Genomic DNA, 22,680 nt, shown 5'->3' on the forward strand with positions numbered 1-22,680 from the left:
TTCAGTACATCTCATAAAAGAAAAGTCTACAAACAATTCACACAAAAGCATCTACTCTTACAGAAAAGAGTGAAAAGGAGAGTTTAACCGAATTATAGTTTCAGCCTATAGGCCAACTATGGGGAAAAAATAAAGAGAAGAAAGCAAATACAAGGGCAGATTTCATTGTACTCAGTCCCTCCAGTTTTCTTTAGAGGAATATTAAAATCATTAAATTAATTTATTTGTGCGCTTCTGAACTGACAGCAGAATTAGGTCAAGTGAATTAGGTCTGCCTAATGACGTATTTGTCAATAGTGCCACTAGAATACATCTTAGACTCTTATGATTTTCATTATATTGTTGAGGGGGGGGGACATTCTACATTCAGCGAAGGGTTGAAATTTGAGCAAACTCATAAATTCACCCTAAATTGTTTAGCAGGGGCTGGGAATAATCCTGGCAAGCTTCCTCATGAGGCCAGCCGAACTATGGCTCTCTGGCGGCTGTGTGGTTCAAGAAACAAAAGGCTGATAACGGTCTGGTTTGTTTGATAATAGTAAGCCATCAGCAAAACACAAGACCCTCTGGCCAGTAGCTTTTGTGGTAGGATGCCTGATGCAAGCAACAGGGGACACTGTCTTTTGCAATGTGCTTGAGTTACAGAGGTTGCTACAGTGACCGGAGGTGGCAGGGGGATGCTGGAAGTGTAAAGGGCGGAGCTGTTTTTGGCAAGTGCTGCTGAGAAGGAGAAGGAAGAAGTGGGGAGGACTCCATGTGGGGACTGACGGGCAATAGCCATGCTTGCCTGCTGGAGCAGGCTGTTAAAGAGAAACATGGGGATAGTGCTTAGGATGCTGATGAGCCCCTCTTGATGTAAATGCCATAACCTGTCTCCATCTTATTTCCCCTCGTTTCCCCCAAAGGAAACAGAAACCCTGGTTAATGCCAAGACCCCTGGAATCTTGCATCGCACAGCAGATATTGGTGTGGCCTGTAACAATATGTTAATGATCTTTCTACTTATCTCTGTGTAATTTGTATGGCAATAATACCACAGTTTAATAAAACTCCATTTAACTATGTGTAAAAGAGTCTTCTCCCTATCTCAGAGCAGATTTTAATGAGCTTTGAAATCAGTTGCCACAATTTCACTGCAAATAAAATATATACTATTAAACCTGAGGTTAATTTGGATCAAAACAGAATTCCAAATTCCAGTTGAACAGGCTTATTAAAGACATTTGAGTAAATAAAATTATTAGCAACAATAAGTGTGAGAGAAAATATTCCTGCTAATTAAAGAGGCAATTATATTCCATTTGTGTGTTTTTTTTCTAAGCACACCTTGGGGTGTATAAACTAAAAATACAAATATTTGTCATTGGGAAACACTGTGTAGATATGAAATGTGTCGTCCTTTGTGATTATCTCCTTTGCAATTCATTGAGAAGATTAAAGTGTGTGTGAGAGAGAGAAGAGGGGAAGCGTGGAAAGAGGGAGGAAGACAGAAACAGAAAGCACACCAAGCAGATGCTGTTGCCTTAAAAATAAAAAATAAAAGAACACAACAAAACATAAATCCTGAAGTTTAAAAGTTGAAGACAATGACTTCCTATAGCCAGCTATTAAGGAATAGAACCACACAACTAGGGAAGCTTTGGGTTTGTGTTTAAACAGCAGCAGCCTCATGCCACATAACAATTCAAAATTGAACCCAGGAAGCCTTTTAAAAGGGTTTATTATGGGAGACTACTGTTCAAGGGGGCGGGGAGAAGTCACTGGCTGTACTCAAATTCTTAGGCGCTCCTAAATTAATCTCTTTGGTTCCCAATCATGATGGCCAGGTTCAAAAGATGAATAAAACCACCCACTTAGTAATGTGCAGTGAAATATTAGGAGTCTGGAGCTCAGGTACATTTCTTTTAGTTTTAAATCTCAGTTTACCTGTCTATTTTATTGTACAAAATAAAAAAAAATCCACTAATCTCAGATAGTCACAACATCATTAGTTTCTAAGTCTAATATTGGTGCTGGTGAACTGAAATACCATTAATTGTGAGCCATGGTAAAAGACTCAAGTCTTCAATGAAACAATTAAGAGGTTTAAAGAGAATTCAAAGGGATTTTGATGACCCTTCTGCCTAGAGTGAATCACTCCCAATCTATATTTAGGAATATAGGAAGCAGATACACAGAACAGTCAGAACATTGATATATTTAGCTCCATATTGTCTACGCCTATGAGCCATGGAATCCAGACAGAGGTCTTTCCCAGCCTCCTTGGAGATGCTGAGAAGGGAACCTTTCACATCCAACATAAATAGCATGTGCTTCAGTACTGAGCTTTAACTCTTCTATAACAGTATCCTCAACAAGGGGTGGGGTAAACAACAACAACAAACAACCCACCTTTCTGGCTCATAAATTTCATATTTTTTGTGTGAAGAAACCTTGTAGTATGTAAGAAGTTACTGCCATGAGCACATCACGGAAACATAAAGAACTGTGCCCATATTGTACACCCACGTCCTATAGTTCAATCCATTCCCACCTCAGAGCCATCCTACTTAAGCACCATGACGTCATGTGAAAGAGGCATCAAGCGATTACTGGGGTGTGGGGCTGCACTCTTGGCCCCATCCATGGTCCTGGCCCCACCTCAGATGCCACATGTTTGTGGCATCTGAGGTGGGGTTTGTTTGTGTGGTCATCTGCAGTTGAAGAAGCCCATGTGCAAGCAGTGCAGGCATCTTCAAATCAGCCAGTCATTCTAATGCATGGACATGTAGCAACATGCCCAACAGTTGGGCCAGGGCCCCAGGAACATGGCTCCACTCCCCACATTTTTCCTTTGCAGGTCAGTTTGAATTCAATGCAGTCTGTAAAGGGAAATGTTTCAACTGACTTCATGATGATGTCATGTGACTGAGAGGTGGGCAGTCTTGTTCACCTTGCACACTGGCCCGCTTGGGATAAGTGATATTGAATATGGCTCTCTTAAGTCCTATGAGCTGCTTTCTCTGTGTGTAGGTACTAGACATGGACACACCCATTTTTTTCTGTTTTGTAAGTGTTTCACAGTTCTCAAGTTAAATCTCATTCCATACTCACCCTGTATCGGGCAGTTAAATTATTTCAATAATAGGATTATATGGCACTTGTATCACAATTAATGTATGCTTATATGTCTATATTTACTTCTTCTTTTTTGCATCTTGGTCTATCTAATTTCTTTCCTCAAAGATCCTTTTTTTTTTTGCACCATCTTTAACTCGCTTGAATAATTGTCTGTGTCTTCTGATTGCTTTTCCTTCCTGGTCAGCCAGGCTGCCTACTTTCTCTATGATTGTAACCCAATCACTGTTGCTGTAATCTAAGTGTCATAAAGACTTTTTCTGCATATCTATGAACATGAACTTATTAACACATAATTACATTTAAAAGAATTCTGTGCTGTGTGGACTCAGCAAAAACCTTTAGTGGGTAAAGAACAAGGGAAAGAATTCAGGTTAGTTTTGTTGTTGTAGTGGTTATCAAAAAAGGTTTATTTTTTTAACAATATATAGAAGTTATGTATGGGAGAATTTAACATTTTCTTTAATAATTTAGCTTGCTACTGTTACTTGCTGGCTGGTGGAGCCTAATGTTTCATTTGAGAAAAATCTGTGCTGAACTTTCCAGAGGTGCCAATGGACCATGCAGAAGTCACAGCTCTGAGAAGGTGCAAGGGCACTCATTAAAAAAGTTCCATACACTTTCACATCCAACAAAGGAAAACTATAAAAGTTTTGATAAATTGAGGCCAGCAAATTGTCACTTTCAGCTGAAAAGTTACAACAAAGGAAGAAATGAGAACTAAGAATGATAGGAAAGGGAGAAGTGCAGACCTTCACCTCTCTTATTGTTACTTTGAAGAAAGAAATGTTTTGTTCCTCTCCTATCAGAGTTTCTCTGTTAATGTTCTTGTCCACCTTCTCGCATTTTGATATTCAGACAAAAAATATGGAACTTTCCCTTAAGATCAGCCTCCATACCAGTGGACTCGAAAATGATCCAAATAACACAATTTTTATATAAAAAGGGGGGATATTAGAAATTACAGGCCACTTAGCTCAATATCTGTTTGGGTAAAATTTGTAGAAACCATTGTTAAAGACAGAATTACCAAGCATGTACAAGAACAAGTCTTGCTGAAGAAGAACCAGCATGGTTGCTGCAATGGCTAGTCATGTCTAGCTAAACCTTTGGAGATCTTTGAGGGTCTTACTAAGCATATGGATAGGGAGGATCTAGTAGACACTGTGCATTTTGACTTTCAAATGCTTTCAGTAATCTGTGTCACCAAAGACTCAAGAGTCAGCTTAGCACTCATGGGAGCAGTAACTTGTTAAAGACTGGGAAACAGTGAGTAAGTAGCAATACATTAACAGTTCTTACAATGACAGGATGTAAGAAGTGAAGTTCCCTAAGGAACAGTATTAGGACTTGTGCTTTTTAACTTGTCTATAAATGATCTGGCTTTAATCAAGAATAATCACTATGTGACCAGGCTAATAGCTACAGCTGTAAATAATTATGTGTGTAATGATAGGGTACCTCGCATGGCACTATACATTAATACAAGTATTTGTACACAGGTCTGCTATTTTAATGTAGATCATATTTAAAAAAATGCTACTGCATTTCACTTCAAGTAGAAAAAATATGGGCAAAACTGGAATTTAACAGAAGCAAAAGAAGTCAATAAGAACGTTGGAATTACTCAAATAAATTTTTCACAGCCTTGAAATGTTTAAACTCTCCATTTTGAGAAGTGGAGAAGGAACTGATAGAGCAAAAGTGATGCTGACTGTTAGTTCTACATAGTGTTAATGTGGTTTCAGCTGAAGTGAGAAGCAACAAGAAAAAGATATCCAAGCAATTCTGCTGAGTGGCCTGAAATTTTGCATGCATTTTCATATCTCAATAGATACTGCAAAATGTGATGACTGGAAGCATGAAGGGAAATCTATGCCTTTGATTTCTGTCACTTCACCCATTAGCCAGAAATAGAGCTGAAGTGATTAATTAAAGTTAGCAGCTAAGGAATCAATCTCATTGGTCCACTAAGTAATACAAGTACGTCATCAAGAGAAGAGATCAATTTTTATTTATTTTGCTTTTATGGTGAAACTGTCTTCGACAGCTTGCGTTGTCCTGATTGTCTTCCATTGTCTCGGCTCTAAAAGCCAAAGCCCACAGAAGTCTATTTTAAAAAAATTAAAATGGACATTAACTTTCTGGTTGATGAGGATGTAATACAATGTTTAGGTAGGAGGATGACTTGGGTGATGGGGGTGAGGAGGAAAAAAATGAGATGAAGATTCCAACTGAGATTCAGAACAGAAGTCGGTTTAATGTTTCACATAAGAGAAAACTAGGATCTGAATGACCAGTATCAGATACTACTTAAAGAAGGTTGTAATAACTATGGTCTGGTTTGTATGACACTGTAAGCCGAAGAACAATCTTAAGGTGTGTTCTTGGATAGAATTTTTAGTTAGCAAGGGGCTAACTTAGTTAGTTAGTTAGAGCTTAACCAGCAGCCCAGATTCAGATGACATGCTAAGCCAAACGTTGGCTTAGCTCAGCATTGTGCAAGAGTAAAGAAAGGCTGGGAAGCAGCAGCAAGCAACTGTCCAGGAGTCTGCACATTCATGTTGTCTTGATAAGTCATAGTTTGGTATACTCCGTGGTACGAACCACTTCACTGTCTAAATCTGGTGCTTCAAAATGCAGAGCTACAACAACAAAACTGTTATTCACCTAGATTGCTAAAGCACCAGTTTAAAAATTATTATTGCAAAATGATTTAAAATATTTCAAATTATTGCCAAATTTACATTCCACCTCCAATTCTACACCATTCTTATCTGTCTAAACAGAAAGCATAAGACAAACTGAAGCACTGGAATAGGCTAATCAACTGGGAATGAGAAAACACTTCTTGTTTAAAGCCTGCTCTGTGGACTTTTGTACATCTCCCCAAGACATATATGGCCTTTGTCTTTATTATATTCAATTCTATAATAGAGAGCATGACTTTACTGCGTAGGGGGATTTAATTTTCTACCTGAGGTTCCACCTAGCCCCACTGAAAGGCAACGACAGTGGAAACAGTTGCACATGACACTGTACTGCCATGAGAACCTTCCCACATGAGTTTTACCACAACTGTATGATTAGAGTTTCTCCCTAAGGTCTCTCTAAAGTCACACTCATTTCTTAGTATGCACAACACCAGCTTGGATTGCTGAAAACTCTCGTACCTATTTTGAGATAGAAAAACTCATCTCTGAGAAGTCTGTCAATCAAGCACATTTCCCACCAGATTAAAATTAATTACAGAACCAGAACCAAAACCTCCCTTCAAAATTAGAGCATCCAGCCCCTAGTTACGCCTCATTAATATCAAATGTGGAACTTCTTCAAGAAGTTTTCAAAGAGAGGGGAGGAAAGGCTTGAGAGGCATCAAAACTAATCCCCCTATAAAATAGGCTTTAAACACTGCTGTTTTTCTAGAAAAAAAGGTGCCATGAACTTCTCTCTTGTTCTGTTAGAATGGCAATGGTACCCACCTGAGCTCCTATGAGCAATGGCTGGAAAAAAGCCCTGGCTTGAGGTATGGTTAGGAGACCACCAACAACTTTCTGAACTATTTAAAACATGGGGTCATTTGGTGATACAGAAGTTATGAACAAAAGTCCCCTGTGGTTCAAAATTCGGATTCAATATTTTTTGCTACTTAACAGTGCATATCATCAAACTAAATGAACCAAACAACAGAAGAATTGTCTGCTGAATACACTGGTAGAACATTTCAAATGCATGTGAAACTTTTCAGATAATAAATATTTTGGCTTAACATTATGCACCACTTTTAATATCCCATATAGGACATCTGTTAGCAATCAGTGTATAGTCTTTACAGTGGTACCCCGCAAGACGAACGCCTCGCAAGACGGAAAACCCGCTAGACGAAAGGGTTTTCCGTTTTGGAGGCGCTTCGCAAAACGAATTTCCCTATGGGCTTGCTTCGCAAGACGACAGCCCATAGGGAAATCTCCGGGACAGCGGGGAAGCGCAGTGCGTCTTCCCCACTGTCCTCGGACCTCCTCCCCCCGCCCGGCATCGGAACGAAGCTCCGATGCCGGGCGGGGGGGGGGGGACGCCTCCTCCCCCCGCCCGGCATCGGAACGAAGCTCCGATGCCGGGCGGGGGGGTGAACGCCTCCTCCCGCCGCCCGGCATCGGAACGAAGCTCCGATGCCGGGTGGGGGGGAACGCCTCCTCCCCCCGCCCGGCATTGGAACGAAGCTCCGATGCCGGGCGGGGGGGGAAACGCCTCCTCCCGCCGCCCAGCTTCGGATGGCTTTCCTGAAGACTTGGGGTGGGAGGAGGGTTTTCCTTCCCACCGCCAACATTCAGAATGCTGTTCTGAATGTTGGCGGTGGGGAGGAAAAACCCTCCTCCCACGCAAGCCCCGGGAACAGAGGGAAAGCGCTGCGCGCCTTCCCCTCTGTTCCCGTACCTGTCCTGAAGGCTTGCGGTGGGGAGAAAAGCCCTTCTCCGCACCGCCAGCCTGGCAAGCGGTTTCCCTAGGAACGCATTAATTGATTTTCAATGCATTCCTATGGGAAACCGTGCTTCGCAAGACGAAAAACTCGCAAGAAGAAAAAACTTGCGGAACCAATTAATTTCGTCTTGCGAGGCACCACTGTATTTGTTAGTGTTGTGTAATGCAGCAGTTACAACACCAGTTCAGTCACTTAACTTTAGTTAAAGAGCTTCTACTGTTTGTCTTGTTTGACAATGTATCATGGGAGAGAAATAAAAGAGGTGACACATGCAATTTTCTCCTCCACATCCTCATGGGAGATGTACTTTTCTGCTGATGATGCTGGAGCTCCTGGCTCCTATTTGTGTTTAGTAGCCATCAAACTCAGAATTCAGAAGTTTTCCAAATCTGTATTTCCAACACATATCTGGCCCCTGTAGGTAAAGGGGATACATTTCTCCTCAGATACCAAAAGATGGACCATTAGGTAAAATTATCATTGTCCAGTTAAAGAGTGGGATTCGGGTTGAAGAAACAATGACCTGATTTATTTAACCTAATATATTAAAAGGTGAAAATAGTAGGCTTATGTTTCCCTGTAAGACTGACAAACATACAACTTAGAAAATATTTATGCCATTTTGGCATAAAAGCAGTGTATAGATTAATAAATAAAAACATAAAAGTTAGAAAGCTCTTGTACATGCAACAGCCAGATTACCTAGAGTCAACTTCAATCAGATTATCATTTTGTATCATTTAATTTATCTGATCCAGCAGCTCTATTTTATTTTGGCATATTTCTTCAATCATCTCACCATTTTTGAAATGATTTTGCTTCCCAGGCTTCTCCTGCAGGAGAAAATAACAACCATTGGATACACCCAATGATCTTTAGACTTTTTTTCTATTAATGAACAGCAGCCCACTATGTCACATGGCACTGCTGTTGATATTTGAGGGGTTTGTGACATGACATGGATTTCAGCCGTTTGTTTTTTTAAAAAGAGTAAAAAAAATCAATGAAATAGTGAAAGCTCCTTCCAGGTGCCCCAGTAGCTCCTTGGATCCTGCCAAGATTTGATAAACAGTGTTCCAGCATTAATCACTTAGAAATAAACAAAAAAGGGGTTACCTTTTGCTTTGACGTAGCGTTTCAGTGCCTTTCTTCCAGCTAATGACAGCCTTGGGAGAGGCCTCTGGCTTGCATCCAATTGCAACTTGGCCTCCCACTTGGACAACTGACGTTTTCTTCACAGGATGTTTGGAAAAATCAGGGGCTGAAACTAGAAATAAGTTAAATTGAAAAGTGGGTGTAGAAATATGTGGCATAGCAGTTCAAAGAAAATGAACTAACGAGTTTTCATTCTTTAGCTTTGAAATGCATGGGCCTTTCCTCTTGACTTATCTTCTCCATGACTGATATGACTTTCATTCTCAGAACTTAGTTGTTTACATCATTCCAGTCTTCCCATTTGAAGGAATAGTTAACTTACCTAATACTCTTAACTCGGCATTGGAATAGATGGAATCGTATTGGTTTTCTGCAACGCACTGATAGAAGCCAGAGTCTGAAATGTTCAGCATAGTTATAGTAAGAGTTCCATTTTCGATTTGAAATCTTTCCTAGAAAAAGAAGGAAGAAAGGAAGCCAATATTAATACCATGAAAACCATGTTTAAAATGTTTTATTTTATTTAGTTTAAGGAGAAAGAGAAGTTGTCTCTGCTAGAGTGAAGAAAGAGCATATGTCTGTGTATACAGCCTCTATGTCAGGATTGCCAAATTCAAATCCCCAGGGGCCACACCTGTAGTACTGCCCTCTGACATGTTAGATTTACCTGAATCAGCTGCCAATACAATTCCAGTTCACCACCTTGTATTTCCGTCATAGATACAGGCATTATTCCTTTTAACCTGGGTTCTATATCAGGAGGAAGGCTGGGAGTATGATGACACTTTGTACAAGTGAACTCCTGACATGATTCAATATATTTTAGGGAGTTGGCATGGGGTGCTGCAGGTTGTATTGGGGATCCTTTGAGGATCTGCTATATGTTGCCTGAGTTATGATAGCTTTGTTATACGTGTTAAAAGACTTGCTGGCCAAAAAATGCAATAGCCTTTTGACTGCTGCTGATGCAGTAATCAGTTTTGTGTGTGAAAGTCTGGATGTGTACTCTGAACATATCTGAATACAAGAGCTCCCACGTACATATGAGCAAGTGGTATTTCCAACCGAATTGGGTACTGTGGAGTGTTCCAGTCGGAGGCACCGATGTTTCTGAATACCAGCTTCTGGAGGCTGCAGGAGGGCATAGGGGTCTTGTACTTGAATTATGTTTGCAGGTTTCCACAGACATTGGGCTGCCCCTGAGGGAAGAGGATGCTGGACTAGATGGGCCATTGGCCTGTTCCAGCAGGCTCTTACAGTTTTAAACCAAACTATTAGCCATGCTTCTTTTAGAATACGCCATTCTATCTCCCATCTTCCTGGTTTTCTGTTTCATTCTTCTTTGTCAGTCAGTCAGAATTCTATAGCCCCTGAGCTCAAGCTCTGATAGTTTTCCCACCCTAAATCAAGGGTGCTCATATCTGCCTCTTGTGCATGGATGGTGCTGTTTGGCTACATCAGGTTTCACATTCGAGAAAGCGTGTTCTCCTTCATGGAGAGCACGTGTTGCGGTGGGATCTAACAAGACACCCCCTCTAGGTTGCTGGGTGGAACTGTTTGGATGGCCATGACTGTGATTGGGCCATGTCGGGTTGTTGGGGAGATTTTGATGTTACCATTTAGAGGGTTGGCCCAAAGGTTATATATTCTTGGCACGTAATTTTTTCAGCCTCTTTTGCTGCGTGATTTATTTAGGGGGTGGCTTGGGGACCTTGACACACAAATAAGGACGAAGCATATTTTCAATTCATTGATTTGCATGAGGCAACAGTTATATTCCCCCAATGCCACACACACACACACACACACACACACACACACACTGCTGATCTCTCTGCACTCTACACAAGTAGTGTCTCCAAGCCAGTGAGCACCCTAATTCCACAGGCTCCAAATATAGGAATGTTGGGAATTTCCTTATATCGAGTCAGATCATTGGCCCATCTAGCTCATTACTGTCTACACCAGGGTTTCCCAAACTTGGTTCTCCAGCTGTTTTTGGACTACAACTCCCATCACCCCTAGCTAGCAAGACCAGTGGTCAGGGATGATGGGAACTGTAGTCCAAAAACAGCTGGAGACCCAAGTTTGGGAAGCACTGGTCTACACTGATAGGCAGCGGTTCTGCAGGATTCCAGGCAGGAGTCCCACACAACACTACCTAGAGATAGTAGGGATTGATCCTGGGACCTTCTGCTTGCAAAGCAGATGCTCTATCGCTGAGTTACAGTCCTGTCTCTTTACTTGTGGAGATTGTATTCACCAAATATGCAGGCATTGGGGTCAAGGCCAGCGTCTCTCTCTCTCTCTCTCTCTCTCTCTCTCTCTCTCTCCTCTCTCTCACACACGTTTGTTTTCTAACTATTGGTCCTGCCCCTCCCCCATGTTTTCAAGCTGTTTCTATTTTTTCTCTGGATGCCAACTTGAGTCCCTTTCAGGGAAAAAGGTGGGATATAAAGAAATATGATAATAACGTTGGCTGGCTCTGTCTCTTCCACGTGTCAAATTTGTGGAGGGATGTGAGTAAAGACTTCTAACATTCCCTTCTGTTGAAATGAATAGAAAGGACTGAATGCACAAGATGTCTGTGTGATCATCATGATGTGTGTAGCTCTGGTTCTGGGCATATGTGTTAAGAATCAAATGTGCATAACTGCAGGGTTTTTTAATGGTTTAAGATGATGCCAATCAAGAGAGAGAGAGAGTAGGATAGCTGAAGAAAGGGTGACTCCTACTGATCTTTTTTAAACCGATTCTTCAGCACTCTGGTTTTCCCTTAGAGGATTCTCCCTCAAGTATTGACCCATCCCAACCTTGCTTAGCTTAAAAATTTGATGAGGACACAGCCTCAGGTTGTATGGATGGTACACAGCAATCTAATTAACAACATTCCATTACTTCTCCACTTTTTACTTCCACAAAGCTTGCTGCAAATATCTTCTGCATACTTAGTTCAACCTGCAGGCTGTTGCTGTCCTCAGAGTGAATCTTACTCTCTCTCTCTATTTTCCACCCACCGACCCACAAAATCATATGAATGTGAAACACATCAACATAGGCATTTTATTTCAAATGGAAGCTCTACTTCCCAATCCTTTTCAGCTGCTTTTCTTTTGAGCCATATAACCAATCTGATAAATAATCACCCACAAATAAAAAAGCAATGGACAAATGAATGGACGTTGTACTCTGGATTGATAAAGGTGTGCACAACACAGATATTTTGTTGCAGTGCTACTAGGCATTCTCCTTCAAACCATGGAGTGGAAATGGTGGATGGTGAGATATTGTTCACCTTTTTATGTCATGCTAAAATTTGGAATCACTCAATGGAACCAGTTGCTGATTGATTCAAAAGAGAGTTAGAATTTCAAAGCGACAAAAGAAAAGCAGGAAAGCTTGACAAAAAGCAGAATTGGTTACAAATTTTGAGCTGAAGGCAAAATGAACCCCAGATCTTACCTCTGATGCAAGGGGCTGGCCATTTTTAAACCAGCTATATGAGGGGCTTGGCTTCCCAGTTGCTTCACATTCCCAAACCAATGTGTCATAAAGAGAGAGAGAGGCATTCTCAATGCTTTTATTCCATTCAGGGGGTGCTGTTATCAATGGGAAAAAACCACGAAATTATTGTAACTTTATTGTAGGTGTCTTTACCCTGAAGCCTTGGAACAAGAGACAAATTAAAAACATAAATTCAAATAAATAAGCTTATCAGTACAGCCTACTGTTTACTTCTTCAGGAGAAATGTTGTGTGTTATGAAGGTGGTCATTTCTCTGTTGTTGACTTTCTTTGTCTGTGACATTTATGTATTATATGAGGAATTAGTACAGAAATATACATTTAACAGTGGATATACAGCATAATCCACTGTTAAATGTATAATAAAGACGCGGGTGGCACTGTGGGTTAAACCACAGAGTCTAGGACTTGCCGATCAGAAGGTCGGCGGTTCGAATCCCCGTGACGGGGTGAGCTCCTGTTGCTCGGTCCCTGCTCCTGCCAACCTAGCAGTTCGAAAGCACGTCAAAGTGCAAATAGATAAATAGGTACCGCTCCAGCGGGAAGGTAAACAGTGTTTCCGTGCGCTGCTCTGGTTTGCCAGAAGCGGCTTAGTCACATGACCCGGAAGTTGTACGCCGGCTCCCTCGGGCCTATAGAGCGAGATGAGCGCCGCAACCCCAGAGTCAGTCACGACTGGACCTAATGGACCTTTACCTTATACAGCATAATAAAACCTAAAACCCCATTCGGAATGGCAGCAACCAGGAAATCTATGCTAAGACATATGCACACATTACCCTTCACTCTGACTTCAGTGCATTTTCACCCTGGTCTTTGAATCCATGTACACAACGTCACCCACAATTACCCACAGTCCACTGGGATGTATCATGGAGGAGCATCCCACTTCCCACCCAGCTACCACTTGCAGCCTGCCCACTACAATCCCCTTCATGTTTTCTTAGAATTCAGCCCCATTAAATTCAAATTCAGCCCCTTGTAAGTGGGTTAGGATCTCATTCATTTTAAAACAAGAGGAGGCAGTGAAGGGGGTGGGGGAGAGATGCAGGCTAATCTCCGCAAACAAGAATAGGGGGAATCTGTCTCACTCACTCATTTTGATTACTGAAAGTGCCAACACCAGATGGAGTGGAAACACATCATATGTGACGTGTGTACTAGGATTTGTAAAATCAAAATGAAATGCGGCAAGGTAAAAAAAACAAAAAAAAGTCTCAATGTATTTTAAGGCTGTAATGTGTGCTACCCTGGGTTGTATCCCATTGTGACACCTGCTGATATAATGTGTTCCTTGATCAAGCAGAGGTTTCTGTTAGCAGAATGAGGCAGGGGTATGATTTTTGCTCATCTCCCTTCACTCTGCAGTCCCCCTGCCCTCCAGAATCTGCCCCATAAGCCTGGGGGAATCTTTTAAACAGCATGATAGGTAGGAATAGTCTAATAACTGAGAAGGAAAGGGGAGATTCATGAAAATTGCATCCTACGCCTAGATTTTTGTCTCATTACCCCTCTACTGAAAGATCCTCCTTCCTGTGGAGAAACACAATTGGAAAGTATCTTCTTTGTAAGCATTTGACCTTAGCTTTGCTTTCTGGCATATGCAACATAATTTTGGAGTATAAGTAAAGAGCATAATTTTAAAGGTTTGAATACAAAGTGATTTCCTATACATCAATTGACTTTTATTGGTTACATAGAATCATTGAATTGTAATGCAGGAATCTTTTGCCCAACTTGGGGCCCGAACACATAACCCTGAGAATAAGAGTCTCATGATCTATGAACTGAGCTATTATGTTCAGTAATGGAGCTTTATGGAACTATCAGCCTGACCCATAGACTGTAGACAAAAGCTTTGGAATGGGGCTTGAGATAAAGCTGGGGGTGGGTGGGGTGGAAATAGAAAATCAGAAAACACAAAAATGAATGCTCTTCTGAATCCCCTGCCCCCTGCAATAATTTCCCAGCTCCTCCTCCCAGCCCGATCATCAATCCAACCACTTCTTTTCCTTGCTTTGAACACTGAACTGTTTTAAGCATGGGTGGCTCTGAATGGTGGCAAATGTGGGTATTTTCTCAGGTACCAATAAAAGGTCCACTGCCACAAGGTTTCTATTTCCATTTTGTACCGGTTTCGCTCCACCTTTCCAAATCTTTATATAATTATCTTGAAATAAAACATATAAAGAAATAAAAAAATTGTCCAGTAGCACCTTAGAGACCAACTAAGTTTGTTCTTGGTATAAGCTTTCGTGTGCATGCACTGAGAACAAACTTACTTGGTCTCTAAGGTGCTACTGGACATTTAAAATATATATATATATATATATATATATATAGACTGCGTAAGACCAACACGGCTACCTACCTGTATCTTGAAATAGATTAAGATTCCTTGCAGTCAGCCATATCCCTAAATATCTCACCTTTTTGCCTAATTCTTTGCTTACCTTCCCTGTTTCTAGAAGGACGTGCTGGCAGTGCCTTTTCCAAAAAGCCCACCACCATCACCACAAACCACTGGGATCTTCTTCCTTGTTTAGTCCTGTCTCTCCCAACCTGTTGCCCTCTATCTGTCTGGGGAAACTCAACTTCCATAATCCCCAACCAGCATAGCCCATGGTCAGGAGTCATGGGAATTATAGCCTGAAAATCTGCTGGGCACAAAGTTAGGGAGCTTTGTCACGGATAAATGGGGGGAAGGTAAAGGTAAAGGTACCCCTGACCATTAGGTCCAGTCGTGACCGACTCTGGGGTTACGGCGCTCATCTCGCTTTATTGGCCGAGGGAGCCGGCGTACAGCTTCCGGGTCATGTGGCCAGCATGACTAAGCCGCTTCTGGCGAACCAGAGCAGCACACGGAAACACCGTTTACCTTCCCGCCGGAGTGGTACCTATTTATCTACTTGCACTTTGATGTGCTTTTGAACTGCTAGGTGGGCAGGAGCTGGGACCGAGCAACAGGAGCTCACCCCGTTGCAGGGATTCAAACCGCCGACCTTCTGATAGGCAAGTCCTAGACTCTGTGGTTTAACCCACAGTGCCAACCCTGCCCCTTAACGGGGGGAAGAGAAGATGACAAAATTTCTCTCGGCCACTTAATATTTTGTATGTATGAAACCACTTTCCCCCTCCATTTTTCTTTGTATTTACCTTTGTAGCCCTAGGATGCTATGAGCTACATTTTTAGTCTACCACTGATGCACAATATTTCATATTCACTGAATTCTGAACAACATTTCAGCTCACCAGTCATTTTATTATTTTTGTCTTTGATTTCTTCCTGTGAGGACTAAACAAAGGGTGTAAGTAGTATTTCTCAATAGTGCTGGTATTCTATCTGGAAATAATTCAATTTTCTCACCATATATAAGCAGCTGGCCTTTTGCAGCATTCCTTCCCCGAATGTTTCCTGCAATGCATTCGTAGGAGCCTTCATCTTCTTGCTGAAAGTCTGGGATTTCAAGGATTCCTTTGGATGTGTGGATTTTTCTAGCCAATGGGCTACCATCAGGTTTCCTCCAGATGATACTGGGAACTGGACTAAATGAATATAAGTCATTAGACAATGTAAGAGCCTACGTAATCCTTTTTATATGAAGGGAGAAAGTAAATCCTTGAACTTTTGAAATTATCAGCAACCACCAAAAAACTTAAGAAGTTATTGTTCTGAAATGATCCCAAACTTTTCTGTGAGTTTTAACCTTTTAGAGAATTGTGGGATTAACACTATATATATATATATATATATATATATATATATGATTTTTTAAGATCATAAAGTCCTTTCTACAGATCAGTCATATTTGATGTGAGACTTTGATATTATATACAGTATAAGGTGGGGGGGGGGGGGGAAGGTTCCATTTTAAACTGAAATACACAACTAGTCCTAAAATCTGTCAAGGCTCCATTTTCCAAATGTTTGGTGCTACTGAGAGCCTGTGAGGTGCAGTGGTTAGAGTCTGGGAGATACAGGTTATCTCCCCCTTGGCCATGAAGCTCACTGGGTGACCTTGGGCCAGTCACTGCCTCTCAGCTTAACCTCACAGTGTTTGTTGTGGAGATTACATGACGATGGGGAGAACCATGTGCATCATCTTGAGCTCCTCACAGAAAAAGGTGGGACGTGAATGCAATAAGTAAATAATTTGTAGGGAAATTGAAAAGGGAGAGCAGCTGTTTGCAGTCATTGCACAAAACAGACTTGAGAAGGAATCCAGAAATATACTTTTACCCGTATGGTAGAATTTCCAAAAAGCTCTAACGTTGCAGTTGTAATTTGCCAAAAGGTTCTAACCTTGTAAAGTCTGTAAATTGTAAAGACTGTTGACGTTATCCAGGCATGAGATTTGATAGGATACAGCTTACTTTGTCAGGTGTAAACTGCAATACATGGATTTCCACAAATACACACACACACACACACACACACACACGCTTGCAAGCATCACATGAAGCATGATGTTTTATTTTCACAATAAGCCTGCTTAATGACAAGATCTAGGAGTAGAGATCCTAGAAGCCTTGCTACTGTTGCTGAGATGCACTTGAAATGTCTAAGAGGAAGCAAAGCACAGCGTTGAAGGTGCCTTAAAGATAATCTAACTCAAATCCATCCCCTCAGGCAGGAACAAGAAATGTGAATCTGCAGAGAGAATAGCGCAGAGAAGGAAACCACACACAAACTTGCCTCATACTGGTTGCATTTTACAACAAACAAAAGCTTTACTCTGTTTGAGTGGATCACTACAAATCAAACCTATGGAACATTAGACATGACACTAAAAGAGGAAGCTGAGAATTATAAATTACAAGCAAAAGGCAAAGGAGTGATGAGCAGAAGGAGGGGCCTAGAGAGACTGGAATAAGGAGAACTTTTATCGACTAGGGAGAGCAATGCTTTGTTTTGCATTTTTATAGCTTTTTATCATTTTAATTTATATTTAGATCAATGTTCTTTATATGATAAAACACTCAAGTGTGAACATGGCTATAAATACTTCTAGAGTTTCTGGCAACATCAGAAAACACACAAGGCTCACTTTCTTGATTTATTATGTCACCAGAACACTTTGAAATATTAATAGTCTTGCATTTCACGGCAGCCTTTCATGCTCCTGCAAAGGAAAATAAGCTGCTTTGCTGCAGCAGAAAAACTGAAAAATGCCTTCAGAACAGTTTTTAACAGAGGCTTTGAGGCAGTGTTGGCAATAACGCTGTTGCCACCGCTGCCGCCACAGAAAGAGATACGCAAAGTTTCAGATGCGATGCAAATCTATCCGACACAAACTGTTCTGATTCATGTAAATAATTGCAATAAAAAGTGTTGGTTGGGTAGATGGTGGCCACTGTCTGGCTCTCCATCTTTTATTGAGCAACTTGGGGCTTTGAGTTTGCACAATCCACTTCCAAGGTGCAGTAGGAAGTAGGCACATGGGCCTGTGTCCCACTGCATGGAATCAGCTGCAGGTTTTACCAGTGTTTGAAAACTGAATAATACTGTATAGCAGAAGTGGTTCCCAACTGGTGATCCGTGGACCACAGCGGGGCCTTGTAACCCACCCAAGGGGGTCTGTGGCACCATTCACATAACAAAAACTACCATAGAGATAACAAAATTTTCAAAAGCAGGAGGTCCATGGGTTGGCTTTTGAAAAACAGGGGGTCTGCAGTACTTAGCTAATTGGGAACCACTGCTATATGGAGATAGAAACCAATAAGCAGAAGGAATATTATTCTTGTAGCAGGTGTGCATTTGTTTTTCTCCTTCCTCAAGGAAAACACTACCAAAAGGGAGAAGGTTGAGGGGAGGACCATGTGGGGGGCCTGATGGATCTTCATCCCAAGCTCTTCAACCTTTGTATAAGGAGTGTGGGCAGGTGAGGTGGTTGGGGAGAGAAACAGCAGGTTCACTGAGGCATTATTGGGTTAAGGATACCCTTTAGTGATCTGCCAGGCAGTAGGACTGGTGGGACTTATGGGGATGTCCTTTAAGGCCTGACATGCACATTTTGTGTGAATGCTGGACAGTAGCACCCAGATGCATGTGTGAAATTCACATTCAAGGCTCACCTAGTAATCAAGCCCCCCGCTGCTGCCCAGTTTGCTGGGGAGTCACCATCTGCAACTGTATGACATGCTAAAGGATCTGAAGGGATGCTGTTCTACCAGAATTAACTAAAATTCTCACTTGCCTATACTTTCTGAATTTGGTTGATTGGTTAAACTGTCTGCAGTTCTTCCAAGCTGTTATATTAAGAAATATGGCCATTTCCTAATGTTTCGTCTCATGAGTCTTCTTGGCAGGTGTGATCCATTGTAAGTACATCTTTCCCCGAGACTCTGCACTTTTGAAGCACTCTCATATTTAAACTATCGGCAGTACTATCTTCCTATCAGTTTTGTACAGTGGATGCTCGGATTGCGAATGTGATCCATGCGAGATGCACGTTTGCAACCCGTGTCTGTGCATGTGCGGGTTGCGATTCGGCACTTCTGTGCATGCACGACCGCCAAAACCTGGAAGTAACCCGTTTCAGTACTTCTGGGTTTCGGCGGTCCGCAACCCGAAAAAACGCAACCTGAAGTGGCTGTAACCCGAGGTATGACTGTATAACATTTGAATTGTTTATGTTTGTGTTATATTTTAGGGGGGTGTTACTGGTTGCTCTGAATGCTATTTTATAGTGGAATGATGGGGGTATAACTTGTTTTACTAAATAAAACAAATATAATTGCTTAACCTTCTGGCTTTTTGCTTGTGGAAATCCAAAACACCTTTCCACTGGAGAACTTGGGGCTCATGCTACCTTTGTAGACTTGGCCCAGACCTAATCAATGTCTGCAGAATTGAAAAACCCACAACTCTACAGTATTGTGATCCTACAAAGCTGCTTTATACTGTGCTAGACAACTAGTCTATATCAGGAGCAAGGAACCTGCAACCCACAGATGAAACTTGGCCCACCAAGAGTTTGAATTTTGCCCACAAGGCCTTGTTCCACCAACCATACCCATGTATCTCACACCTGACACAAGAGCATTCTCTCCTGACACAGTTTTGCAGAGCCAAAAAGCAGCCTGGCCACCCCTATCTAGTCCAGTAGGGTCTATTCTGACTGGCAAACATTTCAGACAGACATATTGTTAGCACCGGTACCTGCAGGGACAACTCAGATAATATTGTAAACTTGGGTAACAATTATGCTGCCCACTGAGTGGAAGAGCTGCAACTCAGAAGTAGGGCACTCCATGCAAAAGGTCCTGGGTTCAGTTCCTGACACCTCCTGGTAGGTCTGGGGTAGACTAATGCCTGAAACCTAGGAGAGCCACTGGGCTCTTTCTTAATCCATAAGTGAATGGAATGAGGGGGGAAAGACTGCAGTATGTGAAAAAATGGCAGGGGAACTGTTCTCGGGTTCTGTGACCAGGGAAACTCTTCCCTCTGTGAGAGTTTTCAAGAATAAAATGGTGCCTCTTGAATTCTAGCACTTCATGCCATTGTTGGTACTACCTATTGGGTGTGTTTGATCTGTCTCCAGCTAACGCTTTAACTAGAGATCCTGGGGACTTGGCCTGAAACCTGATCCATGCAAAGTTTGTGTTCCATCCAGCCCTTCACTGTCAGTTGTTATTTTTCATTTTTAATGTAGACTTGGGCATCCATACCAAGAAGCGCTGCTCTAATTGGAACTCGTTTTTCAAACTTCTATCATCTCTTGTATGACTGTGAAACGTTTTCTGATCAGGTCAAAGAAGAGATGTAATTGGAGTAGACTTGTAGTAGATTGATATAAATCATGGGTGGCATTCTTGAGGGTATTACAGGCTTTTAAACCAATGTCACATATTTTAGCCATAGGCAAATGACTTCTTTTCATTAAAACTGGTTACAGAATTTGATTCCAAACCCACCGTCGATTTTGATGGTGTTTTGTTTTGTTTGTTTAAAAACAGCAGGAACTCTCAACAATTAAATTAAAAACACTCATTTTAGTAGAGGATGGGGGAAATTAAGAACTCACCACCTACACTTATCTTACCGAGAAATGAACCATTTACATACTTTTCTAAGCTCTGTAAACTGCACAGTCTTTTTTTAATGTAACTTCTGGAATAAGACAAAGTTGGCAATGAACCACCAAAGCTAGAGGCAGCACTCCATGAGGAGAAGCCTCTTCTGTCAGGCTGTCAGCTCAGGTTTACTGTGTCCTGCGATGAGGCTGTCCTCTTGTTTTCCTTTTCCATATCAAATACTCGTAATTACTTCCTCAGGGATCTTTCCCAAAAAGTCCTTTCCTCCTCCTCCTCTCCCTTCTCCCTTTCCTTCTTTTGTGTGTGCCTGTGTATTTTTATTATTTTCCATGAGACTAAAGCTGTCTGACACATAAAGGCAGTGTGTGCATTACCATTGCTTTACTTAGATAAGTTGTTGCATTAAACACTTAGCTGTGCTTTATTCTCTCCCAAGGATAATGGCTTTGTGCTGAGCTGCAAGAAATGATACAAAAATCAAGAGAGTGATAAGGAATTCTAGGCAGGGGTGGATTATCAATTGTGCTGCATAGTAGGGCGGCCCCAACTAAACCAGGACACTTTGCTGTGGTATAATATCTGGAATTCCCATTGCTGCCTGCATTCGGTTTCATGCATCTTTGCTGCAACTCTCCATGTGTTCCCTTTGCGTTAATAGGAGGCAAGCAGAAGCCATAATCCCAGTATGACAATGTATAGAGAAATGGTAGACTGCTTATCATGAAGAGGAGAATATCTTTTGTACTGCAGAAATATTTAGGTCAGGCTGTAGTAGACAGGAACAAAGAGGATTCTCTCTGAATGTGTATGGATATGCCCATTTGGCAGGTGAAGAAGAAGAAGAAGAAGAGTTTGCATTTGATATAGGCTAGCAAATGAGAACTTGTGGTGCATGCTGCAAAGACAAGAAGCCTTTATATATGGGTCAACAGATGGATTCAGGGGCCTTTTACCTGATGAGTATTAGGACATTGCTGAACAGTTTTCAATATTAGAATATTGCTGAACAGCTTTCAATATTATCTTGCTGAAAAGAAACCAAATCCACAGGTTCCACAAACCTCCTGTTGCCCCACAACATCACACCCAAAATGCAGCGTTCACATGTTTTCGTGTATGGAGGAAATGTACAAGATGCTGACAATGAGAAAGCTTGTGTGTCTCCTAGACAACATGAAGGCTGTATTTTAGTTCCAAACAGCTGGGGAAGAAAAGAAAGTGCAATGAATTTGTTCGTGCTGTTCAAAGAAAAGCCCAAAGCCAACACTATGTCACTTAGCCAATCCTCAGCAATTCTGGGTAGAGACTATTACTACAGAGTGCTGTGTGGGATCAATAAGGATGCTTTAGGAAGTTGGTCTTTATGAATTTTGATATGAATTTACCTGATCTGGTATCAGGTAGCCAGGCAAGGCTTACCTTCCCCCTCTCTGTAGATAACAGCACAAAGCGAAAGCAGTCTTTTGCAGCAAGAGACAGGTTTCTTGAACACAGCACAAACATTCAGCGTCCGTTCTCCTCACCACGTGATCCCTCCATCACTGAGCCTTCCGAGAAGCTACCCTATCCAGATGCCGGGCTCTAGGGGCTCATGGCCTGCACACTTTCTAGTGAGGGAGATTCAACCAGCTCCTCTCTTCCTGCTCCTCTCCCCTTGGTTGTTCTTCTCCCAGCCTAGCCCAACTGTCAGTTTCTGAACTGTGTCCTTCTGCAAACTGTTGCTCTAGGTCAAGAGGAGCTTCAGGATCAGGTCCTTGCACACGGGGGGGGGGGGGGACTCCCACCATTCTTCCTCAGAGCAATACCCTTCAGTCTGGTTCCTGACATCTGGTCATAATCTATGAACTGATCTTCTATGACTAATGTACAGATCAGAACTGAATCTGCATTTCTAAGATGTTTCTATGAAGTTCTTGACTGATTATATATGATCAAAATACACTTCATAATATGTATTTTGTGAGAAAAATACAGTTAAAAATGCTTATTTTGAAATTTAAAAATACTTATTTAAAAGTTATTTAAATGCACATTTTTGCAAAAAAATAAAAAAATAACTAAACCCCAGGTCAATGCAAAAATGGGATGGAGCCAAATTATGCACACAGGTCATATCTGCACTATACATTTAAAGCAGTATCATACCACTTTCAACAATCATGGCTTCCCCCAAAGAATCCTGGGAACTATAGTTTGTTAAGGGTGCTCTTAGAGTTGTTCATACATTCCTAGAACAATATAAGAACAACTATGAAAATAATGGCATTCACCTGGCCTCAGGTTCATGTGAAGAGGTTACAGTCATTTATACCCTTACATGGAATGTCTTATATGAATCAATTGGTCTCCTGAGTAAACATACTT

The 22,680-nt window shown here is 41.6% G+C and overlaps 1 protein-coding gene across 8 annotated transcripts in view; it reads right to left on the reverse strand.

Moving 5' to 3' along the window:
- The window catches only part of LOC308471562 (contactin-6-like), a 196,329-nt gene that overhangs the window by 42,608 nt on the left and 131,041 nt on the right, over positions 1 to 22,680 (reverse strand). For all 8 annotated transcript variants that reach the window (XR_013982996.1, XM_080995672.1, XM_080995671.1 and 5 more), the window contains 4 exons: positions 15,644 to 15,822; positions 12,215 to 12,351; positions 9,075 to 9,204; positions 8,714 to 8,864 (listed from right to left, as the gene is read on the reverse strand). Coding sequence is in view for 7 of the 8 variants with exons in the window: in XM_080995672.1 (XP_080851798.1) it covers positions 8,714 to 8,864; positions 9,075 to 9,204; positions 12,215 to 12,351; positions 15,644 to 15,822 (597 nt within the window). In the remaining variant the exon portion in view is untranslated. The remainder of the gene's footprint in view (positions 1 to 8,713; positions 8,865 to 9,074; positions 9,205 to 12,214; positions 12,352 to 15,643; positions 15,823 to 22,680) is intronic.

This window comes from Podarcis pityusensis (assembly GCF_964106645.2).
Source record: "Podarcis pityusensis genome assembly, chromosome: 2".
Taxonomy (NCBI): domain Eukaryota; kingdom Metazoa; phylum Chordata; class Lepidosauria; order Squamata; family Lacertidae; genus Podarcis; species Podarcis pityusensis.